Source organism: Pseudophryne corroboree, chromosome 7 (genome assembly GCF_028390025.1).
Source record: "Pseudophryne corroboree isolate aPseCor3 chromosome 7, aPseCor3.hap2, whole genome shotgun sequence".
Taxonomy (NCBI): domain Eukaryota; kingdom Metazoa; phylum Chordata; class Amphibia; order Anura; family Myobatrachidae; genus Pseudophryne; species Pseudophryne corroboree.
The window spans coordinates 115,590,360-115,614,509 of record NC_086450.1 but is presented as its reverse complement, the minus strand read 5'-3'; the positions used below and the strand labels follow the sequence as shown (position 1 = coordinate 115,614,509).

General features: G+C 45.7%; 1 protein-coding gene across 1 annotated transcript in view; it reads left to right on the top strand.

The window, feature by feature from the left end:
- NOSTRIN (nitric oxide synthase trafficking) overlaps positions 1 to 24,150 on the top strand; it is a 261,103-nt gene that overhangs the window by 197,971 nt on the left and 38,982 nt on the right. Inside the window, exon 12 of the mRNA XM_063933578.1 lies at positions 17,935 to 18,023. Within this exon, the coding sequence (XP_063789648.1) occupies positions 17,935 to 18,023 (89 nt within the window). The remainder of the gene's footprint in view (positions 1 to 17,934; positions 18,024 to 24,150) is intronic.

Sequence of the window (24,150 nt, the reverse complement as noted above, 5' to 3'; positions counted from 1 at the left end):
ATGGGGCTGTCGTCCAAAAGAATTTCGAAGGGTGATAAGTTAAGCGGTGACCTGGGAGTGGTTCTGATGCTGTACAACACTAGTGGCAGTGCTTCTGGCTACAACAGTCCAGTTTCAGCCATCACTTTGCTCAGCTTGTTCTTAATAGTGCTATTCATTTTCTCCACCTTCACACTGGCCTGTGGCCGGTATGGAGTATGTAGCTTACTATTAATACCCATCAGTTTGCACATGACCTGAAAGACTTCACCTGTAAAATGGGTACCCCTATCACTTTCAATCATTTTAGGGATACCATATCTACACACAAATTCCTGCACGATTTTCTTTGTAGTGAATATGGCAGTATTTGTGGCAGCGGGGAATGCTTCTACCCAGTTTGAAAAGACATCGGTACATACTAAAACATACTTAAAATTCCTACAGGGTGGTAGCTGTATGAAGTCAATTTGTATTACCTGGAAAGGTCCGTCTGTAGGAGGGATATGGGATGGCTCCATTGATATTGTCTTACCAGTATTTTTCCTCAAGCAAGTAAGACATGTCATTGCTTTCTTACTCGCCTGAGAAAAGAACCCTGGTGCACTCCAATAGGCTCTTACCAATTTGCACATACCTTCCTTGCCCAGATGAGTCAGACCATGTGCCACTTCAGCTAGGCTCAGGAGATGTGCCCTGGGGGCCACTGGCTTACCTTGTCAATCTCTCCAGAGTCCCGAGGACTCCTGACCAAATCCCTTCGCCTTCCAGACAGCCTTCTCCTGTAGGGAACACAAATTTTGCATTTCAATTTAATTGTTGCATGTTTACCGTGTTGAATGTCATCAGTTGTGTGGTGTTACAGTAGTTTGTATGATAGTGCTTGCTGCTGATTTTGCAGCTTCGTCCGCTCGGCTGTTACCAAGTGAAATTGGGTCTTGGTTGTAAGTGTGGGCTTTACACTTGATAACAGCCACTCTGTCAGGTTCCTGTATGGCTGTCAGAAGCCTCTTAATGTATGATGCATGCGCTACAGGTGTGCCAGCTGCCATCATGAAATTTCTGAGGCGCCAAAGGGCCCCGAAATCATGCACCACTCCGAAGGCGTATGTAGAGTCTGTGTATATATTAGCTGACTTACCCTTTGCCAACTCACATGCTCTTGTCAGTGCTACCAGTTCAGCGACTTGTGCTGAGTGAGGTGGACCAAGGGGTTCAGCTTCTATGATACCTTCGTCATCTTCAACTGCATATCCGGTGCACAGGTCTCCCGATTCCGTCTGTCTGTGGCAACTACCATCAGTGTAGAAGGTAAAGTCTACTCCTTCCAGTGGGTTGTCACTGATGTCAGGTCTCGCAGTGAAAGTCTGGTTCAGGTATTCCATACAATCATGTGTATCAGTGTCTGCACTAAATCCTCCTTCACCATCATTCTCATCCTCCACCCTTTGTGCATGACAAGGCACACTCTGCAAGTAAGTTGCAGGATTTAATGTGCTGCACCTCTTTATGGTGATGTTTACAGGGGCCATCAGTGATAGTTCCCACTTTGTAAACCGAGCAGATGAGACATGTCTGGTTTGGGCGGAGTTAAGCAAGGCTGATACTGCATGTGGTGTATGAATGGTCAGGTCATGTCCTAACACTACATCTTCACTTTTACTTACCAACAAAGCAATGGCTGCAATACTTCGTAAGCAAGTAGGGAGAGACCGTGGCTACAGTGTCCAACTGTGCACTGTAGTAGGCTACCGGTCTGCTAGAATCACCATGTTTCTGGGTTAATACCCCTGCCGCGCACCCAGCACTTTCGGTACCATACAACTCAAAAGATTTCTCATAATCTGGCATCCCCAATGCTGGTGCTTGTGACAAACACTCTTTTAGTCTCTCAAACGCCAGTTCGGACTCTTCTGTATGAGAGACCCGTTCTGGTTTGTTCGAAGAGACCATTTCTTGCAGTGGTAGTGCCAGAATAGAGAACCCCGGAATCCAGTTCCTACAATACCCACACATTTCTAGAAAAGTGCAGATTTGTTGCTGAGTTTGCGGCAGAGTCATGTCATCGATGGCCTGTATTCTGTCAGTGGTCAGGTGTCTGAGTCCTTACGTCAAGCAGTGTCCCAAGTATTTAACTTTAGTCCGGCACAACTGCAACTTATCCTTTGAAACCTTGTGTCCTGTCTGGGAGAGGTGAAACAGAAGCTGGTTAGTTTCTGCCAGGGACGACTCGAATGAGAAGGAGCATAACAACAAGTCATCAACATATTGTATCAGCACCAACCCATTCTCAGGTTGAAAGGATTGCAAACAGTTATGCAGGGCCTGGGAGAAAATACTTGGGCTGTCAATTAGAGATGAGCGCCTGAAATTTTTCGGGTTTTGTGTTTTGGTTTTGGGTTCGGTTCCGCGGCCGTGTTTTGGGTTCGAACGCGTTTTGGCAAAACCTCACCGAATTTTTTTTGTCGGATTCGGGTGTGTTTTGGATTCGGGTGTTTTTTTCAAAAAACACTAAAAAACAGCTTAAATCATAGAATTTGGGGGTCATTTTGATCCCAAAGTATTATTAACCTCAAAAACCATAATTTACACTCATTTTCAGTCTATTCTGAATACCTCACACCTCACAATATTATTTTTAGTCCTAAAATTTGCACCGAGGTCGCTGTGTGAGTAAGATAAGCGACCCTAGTGGCCGACACAAACACCGGGCCCATCTAGGAGTGGCACTGCAGTGTCACGCAGGATGTCCCTTCCAAAAAACCCTCCCCAAACAGCACATGACGCAAAGAAAAAAAGAGGCGCAATGAGGTAGCTGTGTGAGTAAGATTAGCGACCCTAGTGGCCGACACAAACACCGGGCCCATCTAGGAGTGGCACTGCAGTGTCACGCAGGATGGCCCTTCCAAAAAACCCTCCCCAAACAGCACATGACGCAAAGAAAAAAAGAGGCGCAATGAGGTAGCTGTGTGAGTAAGATTAGCGACCCTAGTGGCCGACACAAACACCGGGCCCATCTAGGAGTGGCACTGCAGTGTCACGCAGGATGTCCCTTCCAAAAAACCCTCCCCAAACAGCACATGACGCAAAGAAAAAAAGAGGCGCAATGAGGTAGCTGTGTGAGTAAGATTAGCGACCCTAGTGGCCGACACAAACACCGGGCCCATCTAGGAGTGGCACTGCAGTGTCACGCAGGATGGCCCTTCCAAAAAACCCTCCCCAAACAGCACATGACGCAAAGAAAAAAAGAGGCGCAATGAGGTAGCTGTGTGAGTAAGATTAGCGACCCTAGTGGCCGACACAAACACCGGGCCCATCTAGGAGTGGCACTGCAGTGTCACGCAGGATGTCCCTTCCAAAAAACCCTCCCCAAACAGCACATGACGCAAAGAAAAAAAGAGGCGCAATGAGGTAGCTGTGTGAGTAAGATTAGCGACCCTAGTGGCCGACACAAACACCGGGCCCATCTAGGAGTGGCACTGCAGTGTCACGCAGGATGTCCCTTCCAAAAAACCCTCCCCAAACAGCACATGACGCAAAGAAAAAAAGAGGCGCAATGAGGTAGCTGACTGTGTGAGTAAGATTAGCGACCCTAGTGGCCGACACAAACACCGGGCCCATCTAGGAGTGGCACTGCAGTGTCACGCAGGATGTCCCTTCCAAAAAACCCTCCCCAATCAGCACATGATGCAAAGAAAAAGAAAAGAAAAAAGAGGTGCAAGATGGAATTGTCCTTGGGCCCTCCCACCCACCCTTATGTTGTATAAACAAAACAGGACATGCACACTTTAACCAACCCATCATTTCAGTGACAGGGTCTGCCACACGACTGTGACTGATATGACGGGTTGGTTTGGACCCCCCCCAAAAAAGAAGCAATTAATCTCTCCTTGCACAAACTGGCTCTACAGAGGCAAGATGTCCACCTCATCTTCACCCTCCGATATATCACCGTGTACATCCCCCTCCTCACAGATTATCAATTCGTCCCCACTGGAATCCACCATCTCAGCTCCCTGTGTACTTTGTGGAGGCAATTGCTGCTGGTCAATGTCTCCGCGGAGGAATTGATTATAATTCATTTTAATGAACATCATCTTCTCCACATTTTCTGGATGTAACCTCGTACGCCGATTGCTGACAAGGTGAGCGGCGGCACTAAACACTCTTTCGGAGTACACACTTGTGGGAGGGCAACTTAGGTAGAATAAAGCCAGTTTGTGCAAGGGCCTCCAAATTGCCTCTTTTTCCTGCCAGTATAAGTACGGACTGTGTGACGTGCCTACTTGGATGCGGTCACTCATATAATCCTCCACCATTCTATCAATGTTGAGAGAATCATATGCAGTGACAGTAGACGACATGTCCGTAATCGTTGTCAGGTCCTTCAGTCCGGACCAGATGTCAGCATCAGCAGTCGCTCCAGACTGCCCTGCATCACCGCCAGCGGGTGGGCTCGGAATTCTGAGCCTTTTCCTCGCACCCCCAGTTGCGGGAGAATGTGAAGGAGGAGATGTTGACAGGTCGCGTTCCGCTTGACTTGACACTTTTGTCACCAGCAGGTCTTTCAACCCCAGCAGACCTGTGTCTGCCGGAAAGAGAGATCCAAGGTAGGCTTTAAATCTAGGATCGAGCACGGTGGCCAAAATGTAGTGCTCTGATTTCAACAGATTGACCACCCGTGAATCCTTGTTAAGCGAATTAAGGGCTGCATCCACAAGTCCCACATGCCTAGCGGAATCGCTCCCTTTTAGCTCCTTCTTCAATGCCTCCAGCTTCTTCTGCAAAAGCCTGATGAGGGGAATGACCTGACTCAGGCTGGCAGTGTCTGAACTGACTTCACGTGTGGCAAGTTCAAAGGGCATCAGAACCTTGCACAACGTTGAAATCATTCTCCACTGCACTTGAGACAGGTGCATTCCACCTCCTATATCGTGCTCAATTGTATAGGCTTGAATGGCCTTTTGCTGCTCCTCCAACCTCTGAAGCATATAGAGGGTTGAATTCCACCTCGTTACCACTTCTTGCTTCAGATGATGGCAGGGCAGGTTCAGTAGTTTTTGGTGGTGCTCCAGTCTTCTGTACGTGGTGCCTGTACGCCGAAAGTGTCCCGCAATTTTTCTGGCCACCGACAGCATCTCTTGCACGCCCCTGTCGTTTTTAAAAAAATTCTGCACCACCAAATTCAAGGTATGTGCAAAACATGGGACGTGCTGGAATTTGCCCATATTTAATGCACACACAATATTGCTGGCGTTGTCCGATGCCACAAATCCACAGGAGAGTCCAATTGGGGTAAGCCATTCCGCGATGATCTTCCTCAGTTGCCGTAAGAGGTTTTCAGCTGTGTGCGTATTCTGGAAAGCGGTGATACAAAGCGTAGCCTGCCTAGGAAAGAGTTGGCGTTTGCGAGATGCTGCTACTGGTGCCGCCGCTGCTGTTCTTGCGGCGGGAGTCCATACATCTACCCAGTGGGCTGTCACAGTCATATAGTCCTGACCCTGCCCTGCTCCACTTGTCCACATGTCCGTGGTTAAGTGGACATTGGGTACAACTGCATTTTTTAGGACACTGGTGAGTCTTTTTCTGACGTCCGTGTACATTCTCGGTATCGCCTGCCTAGAGAAGTGGAACCTAGATGGTATTTGGTAACGGGGGCACACTGCCTCAATAAATTGTCTAGTTCCCTGTGAACTAACGGCGGATACCGGACGCACGTCTAACACCAACATAGTTGTCAAGGCCTCAGTTATCCGCTTTGCAGTAGGATGACTGCTGTGATATTTCATCTTCCTCGCAAAGGACTGTTGAACAGTCAATTGCTTACTGGAAGTAGTACAAGTGGGCTTACGACTTCCCCTCTGGGATGACCATCGACTCCCAGCGGCAACAACAGCAGCGCCAGCAGCAGTAGGCGTTACACGCAAGGATGCATCGGAGGAATCCCAGGCAGGAGAGGACTCGTCAGAATTGCCAGTGACATGGCCTGCAGGACTATTGGCATTCCTGGGGAAGGAGGAAATTGACACTGAGGGAGTTGGTGGGGTGGTTTGCGTGAGCTTGGTTACAAGAGGAAGGGATTTACTGGTCAGTGGACTGCTTCCGCTGTCACCCAAAGTTTTTGAACTTGTCACTGACTTATTATTAATGCGCTGCAGGTGACGTATAAGGGAGGATGTTCCGAGGTGGTTAACGTCCTTACCCCTACTTATTACAGCTTGACAAAGGGAACACACGGCTTGACACCTGTTGTCCGCATTTCTGGTGAAATACCTCCACACCGAAGAGCTGATTTTTTTGGTATTTTCACCTGGCATGTCAACGGCCATATTCCTTCCACGGACAACAGGTGTCTCCCCAGGTGCCTGACTTAAACAAACCACCTCACCATCAGAATCCTCCTGGTCAATTTCCTCCCCAGTGCCAGCAACACCCATATCCTCCTCATCCTGGTGTACTTCAACACTGACATCTTCAATCTGACTATCAGGAACTGGACTGCGGGTGCTCCTTCCAGCACTTGCAGGGGGCGTGCAAATGGTGGAAGGCGCATGCTCTTCACGTCCAGTGTTGGGAAGGTCAGGCATCGCAACCGACACAATTGGACTCTCCTTGTGGATTTGGGATTTCGAAGAATGCACAGTTCTTTGCTGTGCTGCTTTTGCCAGCTTGAGTCTTTTCATTTTTCTAGCGAGAGGCTGAGTGCTTCCATCCTCATGTGAAGCTGAACCACTAGCCATGAACATAGGCCAGGGCCTCAGCCGTTCCTTGCCACTCCGTGTGGTAAATGGCATATTGGCAAGTTTACGCTTCTCCTCCGACAATTTTATTTTAGGTTTTGGAGTCCTTTTTTTTTCTGATATTTGGTGTTTTGGATTTGACATGCTCTGTACTATGACATTGGGCATCGGCCTTGGCAGACGACGTTGCTGGCATTTCATCGTCTCGGCCATGACTAGTGGCAGCAGCTTCAGCACGAGGTGGAAGTGGATCTTGATCTTTCCCTAATTTTGGAACCTCAACATTTTTGTTCTCCATATTTTAATAGGCACAACTAAAAGGCACCTCAGGTAAACAATGGAGATGGATACTAGTATACAATTATGGACTGCCTGCCGACTGCAGACACAGAGGTAGCCACAGCCGTTAACTACCGTACTGTACTGTGTCTGCAGCTAATATAGACTGGTTGATAAAGAGAAGATGTCTATGTAACTATGTATGTATAAAGAAGACTGAAAAAAATCCACGGTTAGGTGGTATACAATTATGGACGGACTGCCTGCCGAGTGCAGACACAGAGGTAGCCACAGCCGTGAACTACCGTACTGTACTGTGTCTGCAGCTAATATAGACTGGTTGATAAAGAGAAGATGTCTATGTAACTATGTATGTATAAAGAAGAATGAAAAAAATCCACGGTTAGGTGGTATTACAATTATGGACGGACTGCCTGCCGAGTGCAGAGACACAGAGGTAGCCACAGCCGTGAACTACCGTACTGTGTCTGCTGCGACTGGATGATAAATGATATAAAAAATATATATATATCACTACTGCAGCCGGACAGGTATATATTATATATTATATAATGACGGACCTGCTGGACACTGTCTGTCAGCAGAATGAGTTTTATTTTTATAGAATAAAAAAAAACAAAACACACAAGTGAAGTCACACGACGAGTGTTTAACTTTTTCAGGCAATCACAATATAAGTATACTACTAACTATACTGGTGGTCAGTGTGGTCAGGTCACTGGTCAGTCACACTGGCAGTGGCACTCCTGCAGCAAAAGTGTGCACTGTTTAATTTTAATATAATATGTACTCCTGGCTCCTGCTATAACCTATAACTGGCACTGCAGTAGTGCTCCCCAGTCTCCCCCACAATTATAAGCTGTGTGAGCTGAGCAGTCAGACAGATATATAATATATATAGATGATGCAGCACACTGGCCTGAGCCTGAGCAGTGCACACAGATATGGTATGTGACTGACTGAGTCACTGTGTGTATCGCTTTTTTCAGGCAGAGAACGGATATATTAAATAAACTGCACTGTGTGTCTGGTGGTCACTCACTATATAATATATTATGTACTCCTGGCTCCTGCTATAACCTATAACTGGCACTGCAGTAGTGCTCCCCAGTCTCCCCCACAATTATAAGCTGTGTGAGCTGAGCAGTCAGACAGATATATATAATATTATATATAGATAATAGATGATGCAGCACACTGGCCTGAGCCTGAGCAGTGCACACAGATATGGTATGTGACTGACTGAGTCACTGTGTGTATCGCTTTTTTCAGGCAGAGAACGGATATATTAAATAAACTGCACTGTGTGTCTGGTGGTCACTCACTATATAATATATTATGTACTCCTGGCTCCTGCTATAACCTATAACTGGCACTGCAGTAGTGCTCCCCAGTCTCCCCCACAATTATAAGCTGTGTGAGCTGAGCAGTCAGACAGATATATATAATATTATATATAGATAATAGATGATGCAGCACACTGGCCTGAGCCTGAGCAGTGCACACAGATATGGTATGTGACTGACTGAGTCACTGTGTGTATCGCTTTTTTCAGGCAGAGAACGGATATATTAAATAAACTGCACTGTGTGTCTGGTGGTCACTCACTATATAATATATTATGTACTCCTGGCTCCTGCTATAACCTATAACTGGCACTGCAGTAGTGCTCCCCAGTCTCCCCCACAATTATAAGCTGTGTGAGCTGAGCAGTCAGACAGATATATATAATATTATATATAGATAATAGATGATGCAGCACACTGGCCTGAGCCTGAGCAGTGCACACAGATATGGTATGTGACTGACTGAGTCACTGTGTGTATCGCTTTTTTCAGGCAGAGAACGGATATATTAAATAAACTGCACTGTGTGTCTGGTGGTCACTCACTATATAATATATTATGTACTCCTGGCTCCTGCTATAACCTATAACTGGCACTGCAGTAGTGCTCCCCAGTCTCCCCCACAATTATAAGCTGTGTGAGCTGAGCAGTCAGACAGATATATATAATATTATATATAGATAATAGATGATGCAGCACACTGGCCTGAGCCTGAGCAGTGCACACAGATATGGTATGTGACTGACTGAGTCACTGTGTGTATCGCTTTTTTCAGGCAGAGAACGGATATATTAAATAAACTGCACTGTGTGTCTGGTGGTCACTCACTATATAATATATTATGTACTCCTGGCTCCTGCTATAACCTATAACTGGCACTGCAGTAGTGCTCCCCAGTCTCCCCCACAATTATAAGCTGTGTGAGCTGAGCAGTCAGACAGATATATATAATATTATATATAGATAATAGATGATGCAGCACACTGGCCTGAGCCTGAGCAGTGCACACAGATATGGTATGTGACTGACTGAGTCACTGTGTGTATCGCTTTTTTCAGGCAGAGAACGGATATATTAAATAAACTGCACTGTGTGTCTGGTGGTCACTCACTATATAATATATTATGTACTCCTGGCTCCTGCTATAACCTATAACTGGCACTGCAATAGTGCTCCCCAGTCTCCCCCACAATTATAAGCTGTGTGAGCTGAGCAGTCAGACAGATATATATAATATTATATATAGATAATAGATGATGCAGCACACTGGCCTGAGCCTGAGCAGTGCACACAGATATGGTATGTGACTGACTGAGTCACTGTGTGTATCGCTTTTTTCAGGCAGAGAACGGATATATTAAATAAACTGCACTGTGTGTCTGGTGGTCACTCACTATATAATATATTATGTACTCCTGGCTCCTGCTATAACCTATAACTGGCACTGCAGTAGTGCTCCCCAGTCTCCCCCACAATTATAAGCTGTGTGAGCTGAGCAGTCAGACAGATATATATAATATTATATATAGATAATAGATGATGCAGCACACTGGCCTGAGCCTGAGCAGTGCACACAGATATGGTATGTGACTGAGTCACTGTGTGCTGTGTATCGCTTTTTTCAGGCAGAGAACGGATTATAAAGTAAACTGCACTGTCCTCACTAGTAAACTCTCTCCACTCAGTCTCTACACTTCTACAGTAACAGTACTCCTCCTAGTCAGCTCCAGTAAATCTCTCTCAGTCTCTTATAATCTAAATGGAGAGGACGCCAGCCACGTCCTCTCCCTATCAATCTCAATGCACGTGTGAAAATGGCGGCGACGCGCGGCTCCTTATATAGAATCCGAGTCTCGCGATAGAATCCGAGCCTCGCGAGAATCCGACAGCGTCATGATGACGTTCGGGCGCGCTCGGGTTAACCGAGCAAGGCGGGAAGATCCGAGTCGCTCGGACCCGTGAAAAAAAACATGAAGTTCTGGCGGGTTCGGATTCAGAGAAACCGAACCCGCTCATCTCTACTGTCAATGAAACCTTGGGGGAGACGGGTCCAGGTGTACTGTACTCCCCTGTAGGTGAAAGCGAAGAGGTACTGGCTGTCAGGGTGAAGAGGGACAGAAAAGAAAGCAGAACAGAGGTCGATGACAGTGAAGTACTTAGAGGTGGAGGGAATCTGCATAAGAATGACCGCTGGATTGGGCACTACGGGGATTTGACTCTCAACTATCTTGTTTATCCCCATTAGATCCTGCACTAGCCTGTAAACCTTCCCCCCACTCTTTTTCACAGGGAAGATGGGACTGTTAGCTGTGCTTGACGTCCTGACTAGAATGCCCTGCTGTAGCAGCCATTCTATGATGGGGTATACTCCTAATTCCACCTCTGGTTTCAGAGGGTACTGGGGGATTTTTGGAGCTATCCTGCCATCTTTTATTTGCAATACTACTGGGGCTACATTCGCCATCAATCCAGTGTCCTGTCCATCTTTGGTCCAAAGGGAACCTGGTATTTGTGAGATCATTTCCTCTACCTGCAATGGACATGTGTCTATAACGGTTGATTGCAACATTAGCCTTTGAGGGGTGTCTAATATGTCTTGTACTTCCTGTGCATGGTTCTCAGGGATATCTAAGAACACACCCTCAGGGGAACAATATATGACACACCGCATTTTACACAAAAAATCTCTGCCAAGTAGATTAGTTGGAGCCGATGCAGCCAACAAGAAAGAATGTTTGGTATGCAAGGGCCCTATCATAATCTCTGCAGGTCTACTCAAAGGGTACTGCTGCACCTTTCCCGTTACTCCCATTGCTGAAATTGTTTTACCCATGGTCGTTACACCTGTGGTGGAGTTTAGCACTGATCTGGCCGCCCCTGTATCTACAAGAAAAGGTTGTGGTATGCCAGCTACATTGACTATGACCTCAGGTTCACTTCCAAGGCCAGCAATCAACTTCACCGGCTGCAGACTACAGGTATGACCTGACCTCTATTGTGGTTTTGGACCTTCCCGCAGAGCATTGGCAGCTACTATATGTGCGGAGGGATAGCTGTGGACTTTCGGGGGTCTGCCAGTCCCTCCTTGGTGGGTACCTCCTTGTTTCCCCTCTTTGCGGCTCGTAATCCCTCCTATGTGTTCCCTGATCCCATCTAATGTGGTTCGTATTCTGGTCTAGGGGGTCTATATTTATAATGTGTCTCATTACTCCTACAATCCCTGGCAAACAGCCCTTCCTTCCTGCAAATAAAACATCTTATTGACCTTTTCCAATCGTCAGGGGTCTGGGGTTTAGGTTGGTTGGACATCCCTTCAAGCACCTGTATACTAACCAGCATCAACCTATCCCCTTGCGACTCCCTGTGCTTAGCGATGTTTCGGTCGTGTTCTATTGCAGATTCTCTCAGTGCAACTACCGTAATATCGCTCCAGTTTGGCAAAGAGGTTTGCACCCTGGTACTCAATGCCTCCTTTAGTCCGTCCATTAGTACAGAGACAGCTACCTCCCTGTGGTTGGCATTTTCCTTTATATCCTCTATCCCAGTGTATCTAGCCGTTTCCTGTAAAGCTCTATGGAAATACTCAGATGCCATTTCACTTTCTTTCTGTTTTATGGAGAAAATTTTATTCCACTTGACAACAGTGGGGAAATACAATCATAATTGTATGTTAATTTGCCTAACATTCTCCTAATTGTATTCATCAGTTAGTGGCACTTCTGCATCTAGTTTGCAGTCTGTTATAAATTTCGGCATGTCAATATTAGAGGGTAGACTCGCTCTTAACACTATCCGCCAATCTTTGTTTGTGGGCTCATGGGCATTGCCCAATTCTTTAATAAATTTCTGGTATCCGACTAGATCTTTCCTGGGATCGGGGAATTCTGACATAATTGACTTCAGTACTGACCGGGACCAGGGACAATGTATTGCAATGTTCCTGATGGGGGTTACTCCCTGATTATCAGTTCTCCCATTGGGGACTGCAATCACCCTGACAGGGTTTAACTCAACCACTTCATTTTTGTTTGTCTCTATAATACGGGGGGTTACTGTCTCTGCATAATGAATGGTTCCATACTTACCGGTGGATATGATCTCACTGGGGGGCATTGCCATTGCTCATACTGGTTGGGCCGTGCCCACCTGGGTTTCCTGTATGGTAGCCGCTAGAGAGAGGGCTGAGATCATGCTGGGCTCGTCGTCTTCCTCATAACTATAACCTTCTGGAGAATTCAAAACAGGATACAACTTGCAGGGATTAGGGTTAATACAAGTGTTATGCATGTTCTTTTCGGTTACTGATGTACCACTGGCTGTAGCTGCCTTCTGCCCATCGACATATGGTGGTGGTGGTGCACTCGCATTCACATTTCTGTATGGTTTGGGACTTGCTGTGCGAGCAAGCTCCCTTTGCACATCTCTTATGTTCTTCAGTACCCCTGGTTCAAAACTACCAACCCTAGGAAATGATGCTATCATCAGCAGTCATACAAAAAGCCTCTCCGTGTGGACCATACTTCCCACACATTATCAACCGAGCGGACCCCCTGGGCCTCGGCTCTCCAGCCTGAACCCTGGCTGCCGAATGTTTCTCGCTTCTGCACTTGGCTCCCATCATGGGCCTTTAAACACGATCCCCAAGTGAACAATACGAGCAGATGGTGAAAGTCTTCAGAGTTCTCTCACCAACTCCTTCTCCGCTGAACTACCACGACTCACTCCAATAGTGACCACCGCGTACCCAGTGAGAATCCTACCAGAATCTGGTCTCTATCCACTGGAAGTTTTGTAGGATGAGAAACAACTTATCGATCACCCTTTCCAGTGAATGTCTTACCTAGGAAGATTTTCCTGAGAGAGAGTCAGCGAAAATTCCTTTTACTATACACAAATCACGTTTGCGTATGCTTTACACAGCGCGTATGATAACGCAATTTACGCAAAAGAGCGCAAATAGTATCACGTAGCGCCACGTATCGCACACACAAACGTGCGGTCCAATCGCACAGCGTATAGATACTTGTTATCTATGCGCCCTACGATCACTGGAGTCGAATTCACAAGCTGCGCTGCACAGCCGGAAGCGTAACACTAAAACCTTAAATACTTCACAATCTATACCTTATCACGCTCCTTTGCACATTATACAAACACACACTATGTGCCTCAATACCTGATTAATATGCAAGGTTGCGACCCTTACATGATGCCGAGCCTCTGCCAACTCCACGTCTCCACGGGATTCCCGGTTTCCGGGGTTCAATATGTCCACTCCTACCTTCCACTCACACTAATACACAGTGTTTTTCTGTACAGAAAAATATCACTCCTTTTGACTGATAGCTTGTTCCAGAGGTAGTACACTTTAAACAAACTATTATTGTAATCTGCTTTTAAAATCGGATAGTTATTTGCTATGGTATAACTATACATCCTTTACCCCACCTTAACTTGAACTGCTATCGTGTGGTTATAACTTGCGCTCGCTGCCTTGCGTAACCATGCGTATGCATGCAACCGCACGTTCCTGTGCTACGTGCGCGTTCCCGCACGTTTACCGCACACAACATGCCACGTGTTCACCGTGCGTTCGCGCTTAAATATACCACACTCCTCACGATAAATGTGAGCAACAAAATGCTACTGCCCACGTACACAATACATAATTGTTCCTTACAATCGCCGGAAGTTACCACCAAAGGTAATCCTCTTTTGAGTGTTTACCTAAACGTTTAGGCCGGAACTGTGTTTTGTGTTATTTAAAATTACTCCCTTTACAAACTATATCAAATATATAACAAATAAACGTATTCGATTCTATGCAGATATATATAATGACTATTACAACCTATGGCAACAATACGTGAGAATGTATGCAAACTATCGGTACGCTTTGTGCGCGTTTCCGCGCCAAAAATTACACATGCAGAAAATAAATGGCTTTTTTCCTGTTTGTCCCTTGGCTCACACCAGCACCTCTAAGACTATACAGCACAGACGTGGTCTAACAACACAAGATAGTTTTAAACACAATACCAAGATTACTTAAGACACGTGTCTCCACCCTTTGTTGCAGGACCATAAGTCTGTTCGGCTCTGCAAGTCTGAGAGTATGTGGTGAACCGGACGAGCTCCCAACTGTTAAGTTCGTTTAACTTACAGGAAAAAGCCGTACCTTATTACACAGTGGTTCGGGCCGCTGCGGCTGCTAAGTGTATGCGCTAAACCTTTATGAATATGTATGCACATTTTGCGTAAGCACGCCGACACGCAGTGAGCACAATGTAGCTACACATGTGGCTGAATACACCTTAAACCCTTAACAGAAATGGAATGCGACACCAGTAGTTATGTTATGTTGTGGTCCAAAGCATCAACAAATATTTACTTAAAAGGGGTAAACACAGAGCATACAACACTATCACAGAGATGAAGCTACAACCAATGGATACATCCGTTTATTCGCCTGCCCCACCCGGATCCAGTCCTCAGTCAATCTGGCAAGATGACCTTCAGAGAATTAGACTGAGGCCGTCCAGGAGGCTTGGCTTTTATACAATAGTCCAAAGCATGAAACAAAGGAAACTGAAAGCTCTTCATCCATAGGTGAAGGGGCAGGTCATTTACAGTATGTGAGGGGTCATAGGTTGGTTTGAACAGGTGGGAGATGCTTGGTCCAGGTGTACTTGCAGGTGTCCGCCACTGGGTTCCCGCCGAATATCAGGAGTACAGTACATACAGTGAGATCTGAATATTGTATTCCTGCACATAACTACGCGCAGGACCATGCAATTATCGGCAAAGTGTAATCTGAATATTGCCCTTGAATTACTGTACATGTGGATACCAAACACTGTGTTCTGACCTATTTCTGTCCCCTCACATCCTATAAAGCTGAATACCTCTATGGCTATACATTCCAAGTAAGTGTAAGTTGCTGGTGTGGTGCGTGTGGACTATGTGTAAATAATGCACTATGTGTATAAAATATAGAATATGTCTTTGTGGCATTTCTATGCATATGCTACCGTATTTACTCATACCACGTGCTAATACGCAAGGCCCGCGAGCCCATGTACGCTGCGTGCGAGTATGCGCACGCACGGCAGAACACGTGCACGCAGAGACCACTCTGTGTGGTGTTTGCACGTGATGCATGTGGGTATAATATTTTCAACTTCGACAATGTCTAGACCCTTTAGCTTCACTTCACACATCCAGTCACTTGTTGCCGCTTTCTTATTCAGTACGTAATCAAAACTCTTACCCATTCTTAACCATTCTGTCATTACCTCCTGACCTGACTGCGACAATCTCAGGCTATGTATTTCCTCTAAGTCATCTTTCCCCTCTACAAAACATCCTAAATGCAGCTGCTTACCCTCACCTTCAAAGCCCTAACCTTCTCCTTCCCTACATACATCTATGTGCTGATCATCGTTTAGACTCCCACCAGCCCTCTTTGATCTGCCCCTGACCTATGTTCCTCCTCCTCTCTAATAACCATGTGCTTTTTCTTTTGCTTTTCCCTCCCCCACCTGGCCAAAATTTCCCCAACTATCAATTTTTCAAGGGTTCTCTCAAATCTCACTTTGTCACAACTTATACTACTTTCACCCTATACTGCTCCATCTGTATGTTCTACTAGCTACTGTACTGTACAGTCCCATGTCCACTCTGCTGGGTTCCAGTCTATAGATAGACAGTTAAAAGATAGACAGTCATTAGGCAGACACCATATGGTTGACAGTCAAAAGTCAGACAGGTTCAAAAGTCAGACAGGTTCAAAAGTCAGACAGGGTCAAAAGTCAGAAAGTCAAAAGTCCGACAGGGTCAAAAGTCAGACAGTCAAAAGTCCGACGGGGTCAAAAGTCTGACAGGCAAAAGTCAGACAGGGTCATAAGTCAGACACACAAAAAAAATGTTTTTTTGTTTTTCTATGTTTTTTGCAACTTTTGCCTCATTTACTATCCATGTAACAAACTATTACCTTTTAGTAAAGTTTTAGCGAGTGAAGCAGATTGAGACACCGAGCCCAAAGCGTGGAGAGCGTAGTGAGCCAGTGAGGGGACAAATTTCTCCAAATTTGGGTTAAAAATGTTTAAAAGCACAAAAAAACAACAAAAAAATGTTGTTTTGTGTTTGACTTACATAGAAACATAGAATTTGATGGCAGATAAGAACCACTTGGCCCATCTAGTCTGCCCATTTTTTTTTATCCTTTAGGTAATCGCAACCCTTTTTGAACCTTAATTCTTTGTAAGGATATTCATATGCCTATCCCAAGCATGTTTAAATTGCTCTACAGTCTTAGCCTCTACCACCTCTGATGGGAGGCTATTACACTTATCCACTACCCTTTCTGTGAAATTATTTTTCCTTAAATTTCCCCTGAACCTGCCTCCCTCCAGTTTCAGTGTATGTCCTCGAGTTCTAATACTTCTCTTCCTTTGAAGAATGTTTCCCTCCTGAACTTTGTTAAAACCTTTGGTATATTTGAAAGTTTCTGTCATGTCCCCCCTTTCCCTTCTCTCCTCCATACTATACATGTCAAGATCTTTTAGCCTTTCCGGGTAAGTTTTGTGATGTAGACCATGCACCATTTTAGTTGCCCTTCTTTGTACACTCTCTAATGTAACTTGAAATAGTAACTCCTAAATCCCCTTCCTCCTCAGTAGTTTCCATTATAGTACCCTTGATACTATATTTAGCCTTTGACTTATGAACCTGTCTGACTTTTGACTGTCTGACTTTTGACCCTGTCTGACTTTTGACCCTGTCTATCTTTTGATTGTCAACCATATGGTATCTACCTAATGACTGTCTATGTGCTATACCACAACCCACTCTGCTTCCCACTAGCTAATGCTGTCTTGGTTTTGCCCTCTATACTGTAAGCTCTCACAAGTAGGGCCCTCTCTACCCTCTGTCTCCGAATTTCTTTCCCATCCTTGTATGTACTGTACAGTTTGTATTTGTGATTTATATTATATGCGATATGTAACTCTGATTATCCGTTGCTGTGGAGTTTTATGGAGTCTTTCCAGTAAGTGAGGATCATAGACCCCCTTTGCATTCACTGGGAAACCATGCCAATACAAAACAAATGCATCACACAGTCTATAATAATATGAAATGTCCATTGTGTATTACTGTGAAATTTTGATTTGACATCCTATTTACACGGATACAAAGGGGCTTTATATCAGCTAATAAAGGCTTTATAGCAGTAGGAAAAGTAATATGGACAATGGACAAGGGCTTTCACTCTTTTATAGATAGCCTGAGATAGGTAGTTATTGGCCTTGGCATTTCAAAGCTTTATAAATATCACCTTTATTTCTAAACAATATCAACCTTTCACACGAGTCTATCATTTGCTTATTTATTTCAGTTCTCTATAATTGGATGTAATAGCCTAGATTGTTCACATGTGTATATTTTTCTTAAAAGTAGATTAAATGTTTTCATGAAAACCAGAAAATGCATTTTGTTTGCTAGAAAATAAATAGTAATAATAATAATAATAATAATAATAATAATAATAATGCTATCTATTATTTTAGGGTTGGAAAAAATGCTGAGAGCCTATAAAGAGAATCCAGCATTTTCAGATGTGAAAAATGAGGAAGAAACCCTTGTTCTGCTAGACGAGGTACACATTATTCAGAACCTATGCAAAGTATGAGAAATAGTGCAGATTTATTCCACCTGGACTTCAGTTCTCTCCTTTCTGCTATTTTTAAATTTTTCTATTTCCAAAGGATGCTTCTTACTTTCCTGAAATGATTGACCTACAAAAGATTCAGAACCTAAATGTTTTTGTAGGTTTTTTCAGTTTTAGAAAGAATAAATTACTATATGACTGTGATTGTGGTTTCCATTCACTTTCCTGAGCACATGCAGTTTTTAAAGCATTTTAGTGAGCAAAACTGACTTTCAAATCTCCCTGAGTGGAGATAAGCTGGTGGTTGTGGTATAGAAGATCTACAGTATTTAGGTCAACAGTCAGTAGATCAACATCAAATGGTTGACAGACATTATGTCGACGGGTACAGTGGGTCGACGGTTACAAAAGGTCAACAGATAAAAGGTTGACAGGTACAAAAAGTAAACAGGGTCAAATCTTGTATGTTTGGTAATATGTAACCATAATTGGTAGAAATGGTTCACTCGCCACACTTTGGGCAAGGTGGCTCGATCCGATGCGCTTTCCACAGTTTACTATTCCCAATCACAGTCCACGTGGTTGAACTTTTAAACCTGTCGACCCTTTGTACCTTTTACCCTAAAGCACTGTAGACCTGTCATCTGTCAACATTTTGTACCTGTCTATGTAATGCATGTCAACCATATGGTGTTGACCTATTGACTGTCTACCTAGATCTATCACCTGGATACTTAGCCAGGTATTGCTGATATTAGACAATAGAGAGACCCGACAGAAGCTATTTAAAATGAGTTGCCATAGCATCTCAGGATAGCTAAAGCAGAAGATCTGTGCAGGAGAAAATGTGAAATATATTACTGTGGACTTTCTATTTTTTTCTTTTTCATTTTATTCTATTATCTATTCTTTATGGAAGTGGAACTGGAAGGCCTAGTCCAGTCCACCGCAAAGCTGTCTCAATCATTGCCACGTCTTCCAGAATATGTGGTGAAGTAGTAAAAGTACTCTTGCCACAGCATAGTATCACGTATCTCCTTCAGTGATATTCATGATGTGGCAATAAAATACCAGTCATTTTGTCAAAAATTACTAATTAGACCAGTTTTTAGAATAGTGTGATTTGTGGACTTTTTCACTTTGATAGAAGATATATTTCATAGATCTGATGGGAGTATTCAGAGTTTTGAAGTGGTGACCTGGCACTGAGTCCACAGTGCCCCATGCTGCCCTGGGGCTGTTTAGTGTAGTCAGGAGACACAGAATAATATTAGCCATTTTTTCAACATCATTTTTCCAGCATGTCTGATAATGATCCAATGAATTTGATTGGATTATTGTCAGGATCATAATTGTTTTTCTCTAACGTCCTAGTGGATGCTGGGGACTCCGAAAGGACCACGGGGAATAGCGGCTCCGCAGGAGACTGGGCACAAAGTAAAAGCTTTAGGACTAGCTGGTGTGCACTGGCTCCTCCCCCTATGACCCTCCTCCAAGCCTCAGTTAAGATTTTGTGCCCGAACGAGAAGGGTGCAATCTAGGTGGCTCTCCTGAGCTGCTTAGAGTAAAAGTTTAAATAGGTTTTTTTATTTTCAGTGAGACCTGCTGGCAACAGGCTCACTGCATCGAGGGACTAAGGGGAGAAGAAGCGAACTCACCTGCGTGCAGAGTGGATTGGGCTTCTTAGGCTACTGGACATTAGCTCCAGAGGGACGATCACAGGCCCAGCCATGGATGGGTCCCGGAGCCGCGCCGCCGGCCCCCTTACAGAGCCAGAAGAGTGAAGAGGTCCGGAAAATCGGCGGCAGAAGACGTCCTGTCTTCAATAAGGTAGCGCACAGCACCGCAGCTGTGCGCCATTGCTCTCAGCACACTTCACACTCCGGTCACTGAGGGTGCAGGGCGCTGGGGGGGGGGGGGCGCCCTGGGACGCAAAGAAAATACCTTAAATGGCTAAAAATACATCACATATAGCTCCTGGGCTATATGGATGTATTTAACCCCTGCCAGTTTTCCACAAAAAAGCGGGAGAAAGGCCGCCGAAAAAGGGGCGGAGCCTATCTCCTCAGCACACAAGCGCCATTTTTTCCTCACAGCTCCGTTGGAGGAAGGCTCCCTGACTCTCCCCTGCAGTCCTGCACAACAGAAACAGGGTAAAACAAGAGAGGGGGGGGCACTAAATTGGCATATTAATATACAGCAGCTATATTAGGGAAAAACACTTATATAAGGTTATCCCTGTATATATATATAGCGCTCTGGTGTGTGCTGGCAAACTCTCCCTCTGTCTCCCCAAAGGGCTAGTGGGGTCCTGTCCTCTATCAGAGCATTCCCTGTGTGTGTGCTGTGTGTCGGTACGCTGTGTCGACATGTATGAGGAGGAAAATGGTGTGGAGGCGGAGCAATTGCCTGTGTTAGTGATGTCACCCCCTAGGGAGTCGACACCTGACTGGATGGTCTTATGGAAAGAATTACGTGATAGTGTCGGCACTTTACAAAAGACTGTTGACGACATGAGACAGCCGGCAAATCAGTTAATACCTGTACAGGCGTCTCAAACACCGTCAGGGGCTATAAAACGCCCGTTACCTCAGGTCGATACAGACACTGACACGGACACTGACTCCAGTGTCGACGGTGAGGAAACAAACGTATTTTCCAGTAGGGCCACACGTTACATGATCACGGCAATGAAGGAGGTTTTGAACATTTCTGATACTACAAGTACCACAAAAAAGGGTATTATGTGGGGTGTGAAAAAACTACCCGTAGTTTTTCCTGAATCAGATGAATTAAATGAGGTGTGTGATGAAGCGTGGGTTTCCCCCGATAAAAAAACTGCTAATTTCTAAAAAATTATTGGCATTATACCCTTTCCCACCAGAGGTTAGGGCGCGTTGGGAAACACCCCCTAGCGTAGATAAGGCGCTCACACGCTTATCAAAACAAGTGGCGTTACCGTCCCCTGATACGGCCGCCCTCAAGGAACCAGCTAATAGGAAGCTGGAAAATATCCTTAAAAGTATATACACACATACTGGTATTATACTGCGACCAGCAATCGCCTCAGCCTGGATGTGCAGTGCTGGAGTGGCTTGGTCGGATTCCCTGACTGAAAATGTTGATACCCTGGACAGGGACAATATATTATTGACTATAGAGCATTTAAAGGATGCATTTCTATATATGCGAGATGCACAGAGGGATATTTGCACTCTGGCATCAAGAGTAAGTGCGATGTCCATTTCTGCCAGAAGAGGATTATGGACGCGACAGTGGTCAGGGGATGCGGATTCCAAACGGCATATGGAAGTATTGCCGTATAAAGGGGAGGAGTTATTTGGGGTCGGTCTATCGGACCTGGTGGCCACGGCAACGGCTGGAAAATCCACCTTTTTACCCCAAGTCACCTCGCAGCAGAAAAAGATACCGTCTTTTCAGGCTCAGTCCTTTCGTCCCCATAAGGGCAAGCGGGCAAAAGGCCACTCATATCTGCCCCGGGGCAGAGGAAGGGGAAAAAGACTGCAGCAAACAGCCTCTTCCCACGAACAGAAGCTCTCCCCCGCTTCTGCCAAGTCCTCAGCATGACGCTGGGGCCTTACAAGCGGACTCAGGCACGGTGGGGGCCCGTCTCAAGAATTTCAGCGCGCAGTGGGCACACTCGCAAGTGGACCCCTGGATCCTGCAGGTAGCATCTCAGGGGTACAAATTGGAATTCGAGACGTCTCCCCCTCGCCGGTTCCTGAAGTCTGCTTTACCAACGTCCCCCCCCGACAGGGAGGCGGTATTGGAAGCCATTCACAAGCTGTATTCCCAGCAGGTGATAATCAAGGTACCCCTCCTACAACAGGGAAAGGGGTATTATTCCACGCTGTTTGTGGTACCGAAGCCGGACGGCTCGGTGAGACCCATTTTAAATCTGAAATCCTTGAACACTTACATAAAAAGGTTCAAGTTCAAGATGGAGTCACTCAGAGCAGTGATAGCGAACCTGGAAGAAGGGGACTATATGGTGCCTCTGGACATCAAGGATGCTTACCTCCATGTCCCAATTTGCCCTTCTCACCAAGGGTACCTCAGGTTTGTGGTACAGAACTGTCACTATCAGTTTCAGACGCTGCCGTTTGGATTGTCCACGGCACCCCGGGTCTTTACCAAGGTAATGGCCGAAATTATGATTCTTCTTCGAAGAAAAGGCGTCTTAATTATCCCTTACTTGGACGATCTCCTGATAAGGGCAAGGTCCAGAGAACAGTTAGAGGTCGGAGTAGCACTATCTCAAGTAGTACTACGACAGCACGGATGGATTCTAAATATTCCAAAATCACAGCTGATTCCAACGACACGTCTGCTGTTCCTAGGGATGATTCTGGACACAGTACAGAAAAAGGTGTTTCTCCCGGAGGAGAAAGCCAAGGAGTTATCCGACCTAGTCAGGAACCTCCTAAGACCAGGCCAAGTGTCAGTACATCAGTGCACAAGGGTCCTGGGAAAGATGGTGGCTTCTTACGAAGCGATTCCATTCGGCAGATTCCACGCAAGAACTTTTCAGTGGGATCTGCTGGACAAATGGTCCGGATCGCATCTTCAAATGCATCAGCGGATAACCCTGTCTCCAAGGACAAGGGTGTCTCTCCTGTGGTGGTTACAGAGTGCTCATCTCCTAGAGGGCCGCAGATTCGGCATTCAGGATTGGGTCCTGGTGACCACGGATGCCAGCCTGAGAGGCTGGGGAGCAGTCACACAGGGAAGAAATTTCCAGGGCTTGTGGTCAAGCATGGAAACGTCACTTCACATAAATATCCTGGAACTAAGGGCCATTTACAATGCCCTAAGTCAGGCAAGACCTCTGCTTCAGGGTCAGCCGGTGTTGATCCAGTCGGACAACATCACGGCAGTCGCCCACGTAAACAGACAGGGCGGCACAAGAAGCAGGAGGGCAATGATGGAAGTGGCAAGGATTCTTCGCTGGGCGGAGAATCATGTGATAGCACTGTCAGCAGTGTTCATTCCGGGAGTGGACAACTGGGAAGCAGACTTCCTCAGCAGACACGATCTTCACCCGGGGGAGTGGGGACTTCACCCAGAAGTCTTCCACATGATTGTGAACCGTTAGGAAAAACCAAAGGTGGACATGATGGCGTCCCGCCTCAACAAAAAACTGGACAGATATTGCGCCAGGTCAAGGGCCCCTCAGGCAATAGCTGTGGACGCTCTGGTAACACCGTGGGTGTACCAGTCAGTGTATGTGTTCCCTCCTCTTCCTCTCATACCAAAAGTACTGAGAATCATAAGAAGGAGAGGAGTAAAGACTATACTCGTGGCTCCGGATTGGCCAAGAAGGACTTGGTACCCGGAAATTCAAGAGATGCTCACGGAAGACCCGTGGCCTCTACCTCTAAGAAAGGACCTGCTCCAGCAGGGACCATGTATGTTCCAAGACTTACCGCGGCTGCGTTTGACGGCATGGCGGTTGAACGCCGGATCCTGAAGGAAAAAGGCATTCCGGATGAAGTCATCCCTACCCTGATCAAAGCCAGGAAGGATGTAACCATACAACATTATCACCGTATTTGGCGTAAATATGTTGCGTGGTGCGAGGCCAGGAAGGCCCCTACAGAGGAATTTCAACTGGGTCGTTTCCTGCATTTCCTGCAAACAGGACTGTCTATGGGCCTCAAATTAGGGTCCATTAAGGTTCAAATTTCGGCCCTGTCAATATTCTTCCAAAAAGAACTGGCTTCTGTTCCTGAAGTTCAGACGTTTGTCAAGGGAGTACTGCATATACAGCCTCCTTTTGTGCCTCCAGTGGCACCTTGGGATCTCAATGTAGTTTTGGGATTCCTAAAATCACATTGGTTTGAACCACTCACCACTGTGGACTTAAAATATCTCACATGGAAAGTGGTAATGCTGTTAGCCCTGGCTTCAGCCAGGCGTGTCTCAGAATTGGCGGCTTTATCCTATAAAAGCCCTTACCTAATTTTTCATACGGACAGGGCAGAATTGAGGACTCGTCCTCAATTTCTTCCTTAGGTGGTTTCAGCATTTCACTTAAACCAGCCTATTGTGGTGCCTGCGGCTACTAGGGACTTGGAGGATTCCAAGTTGCTGG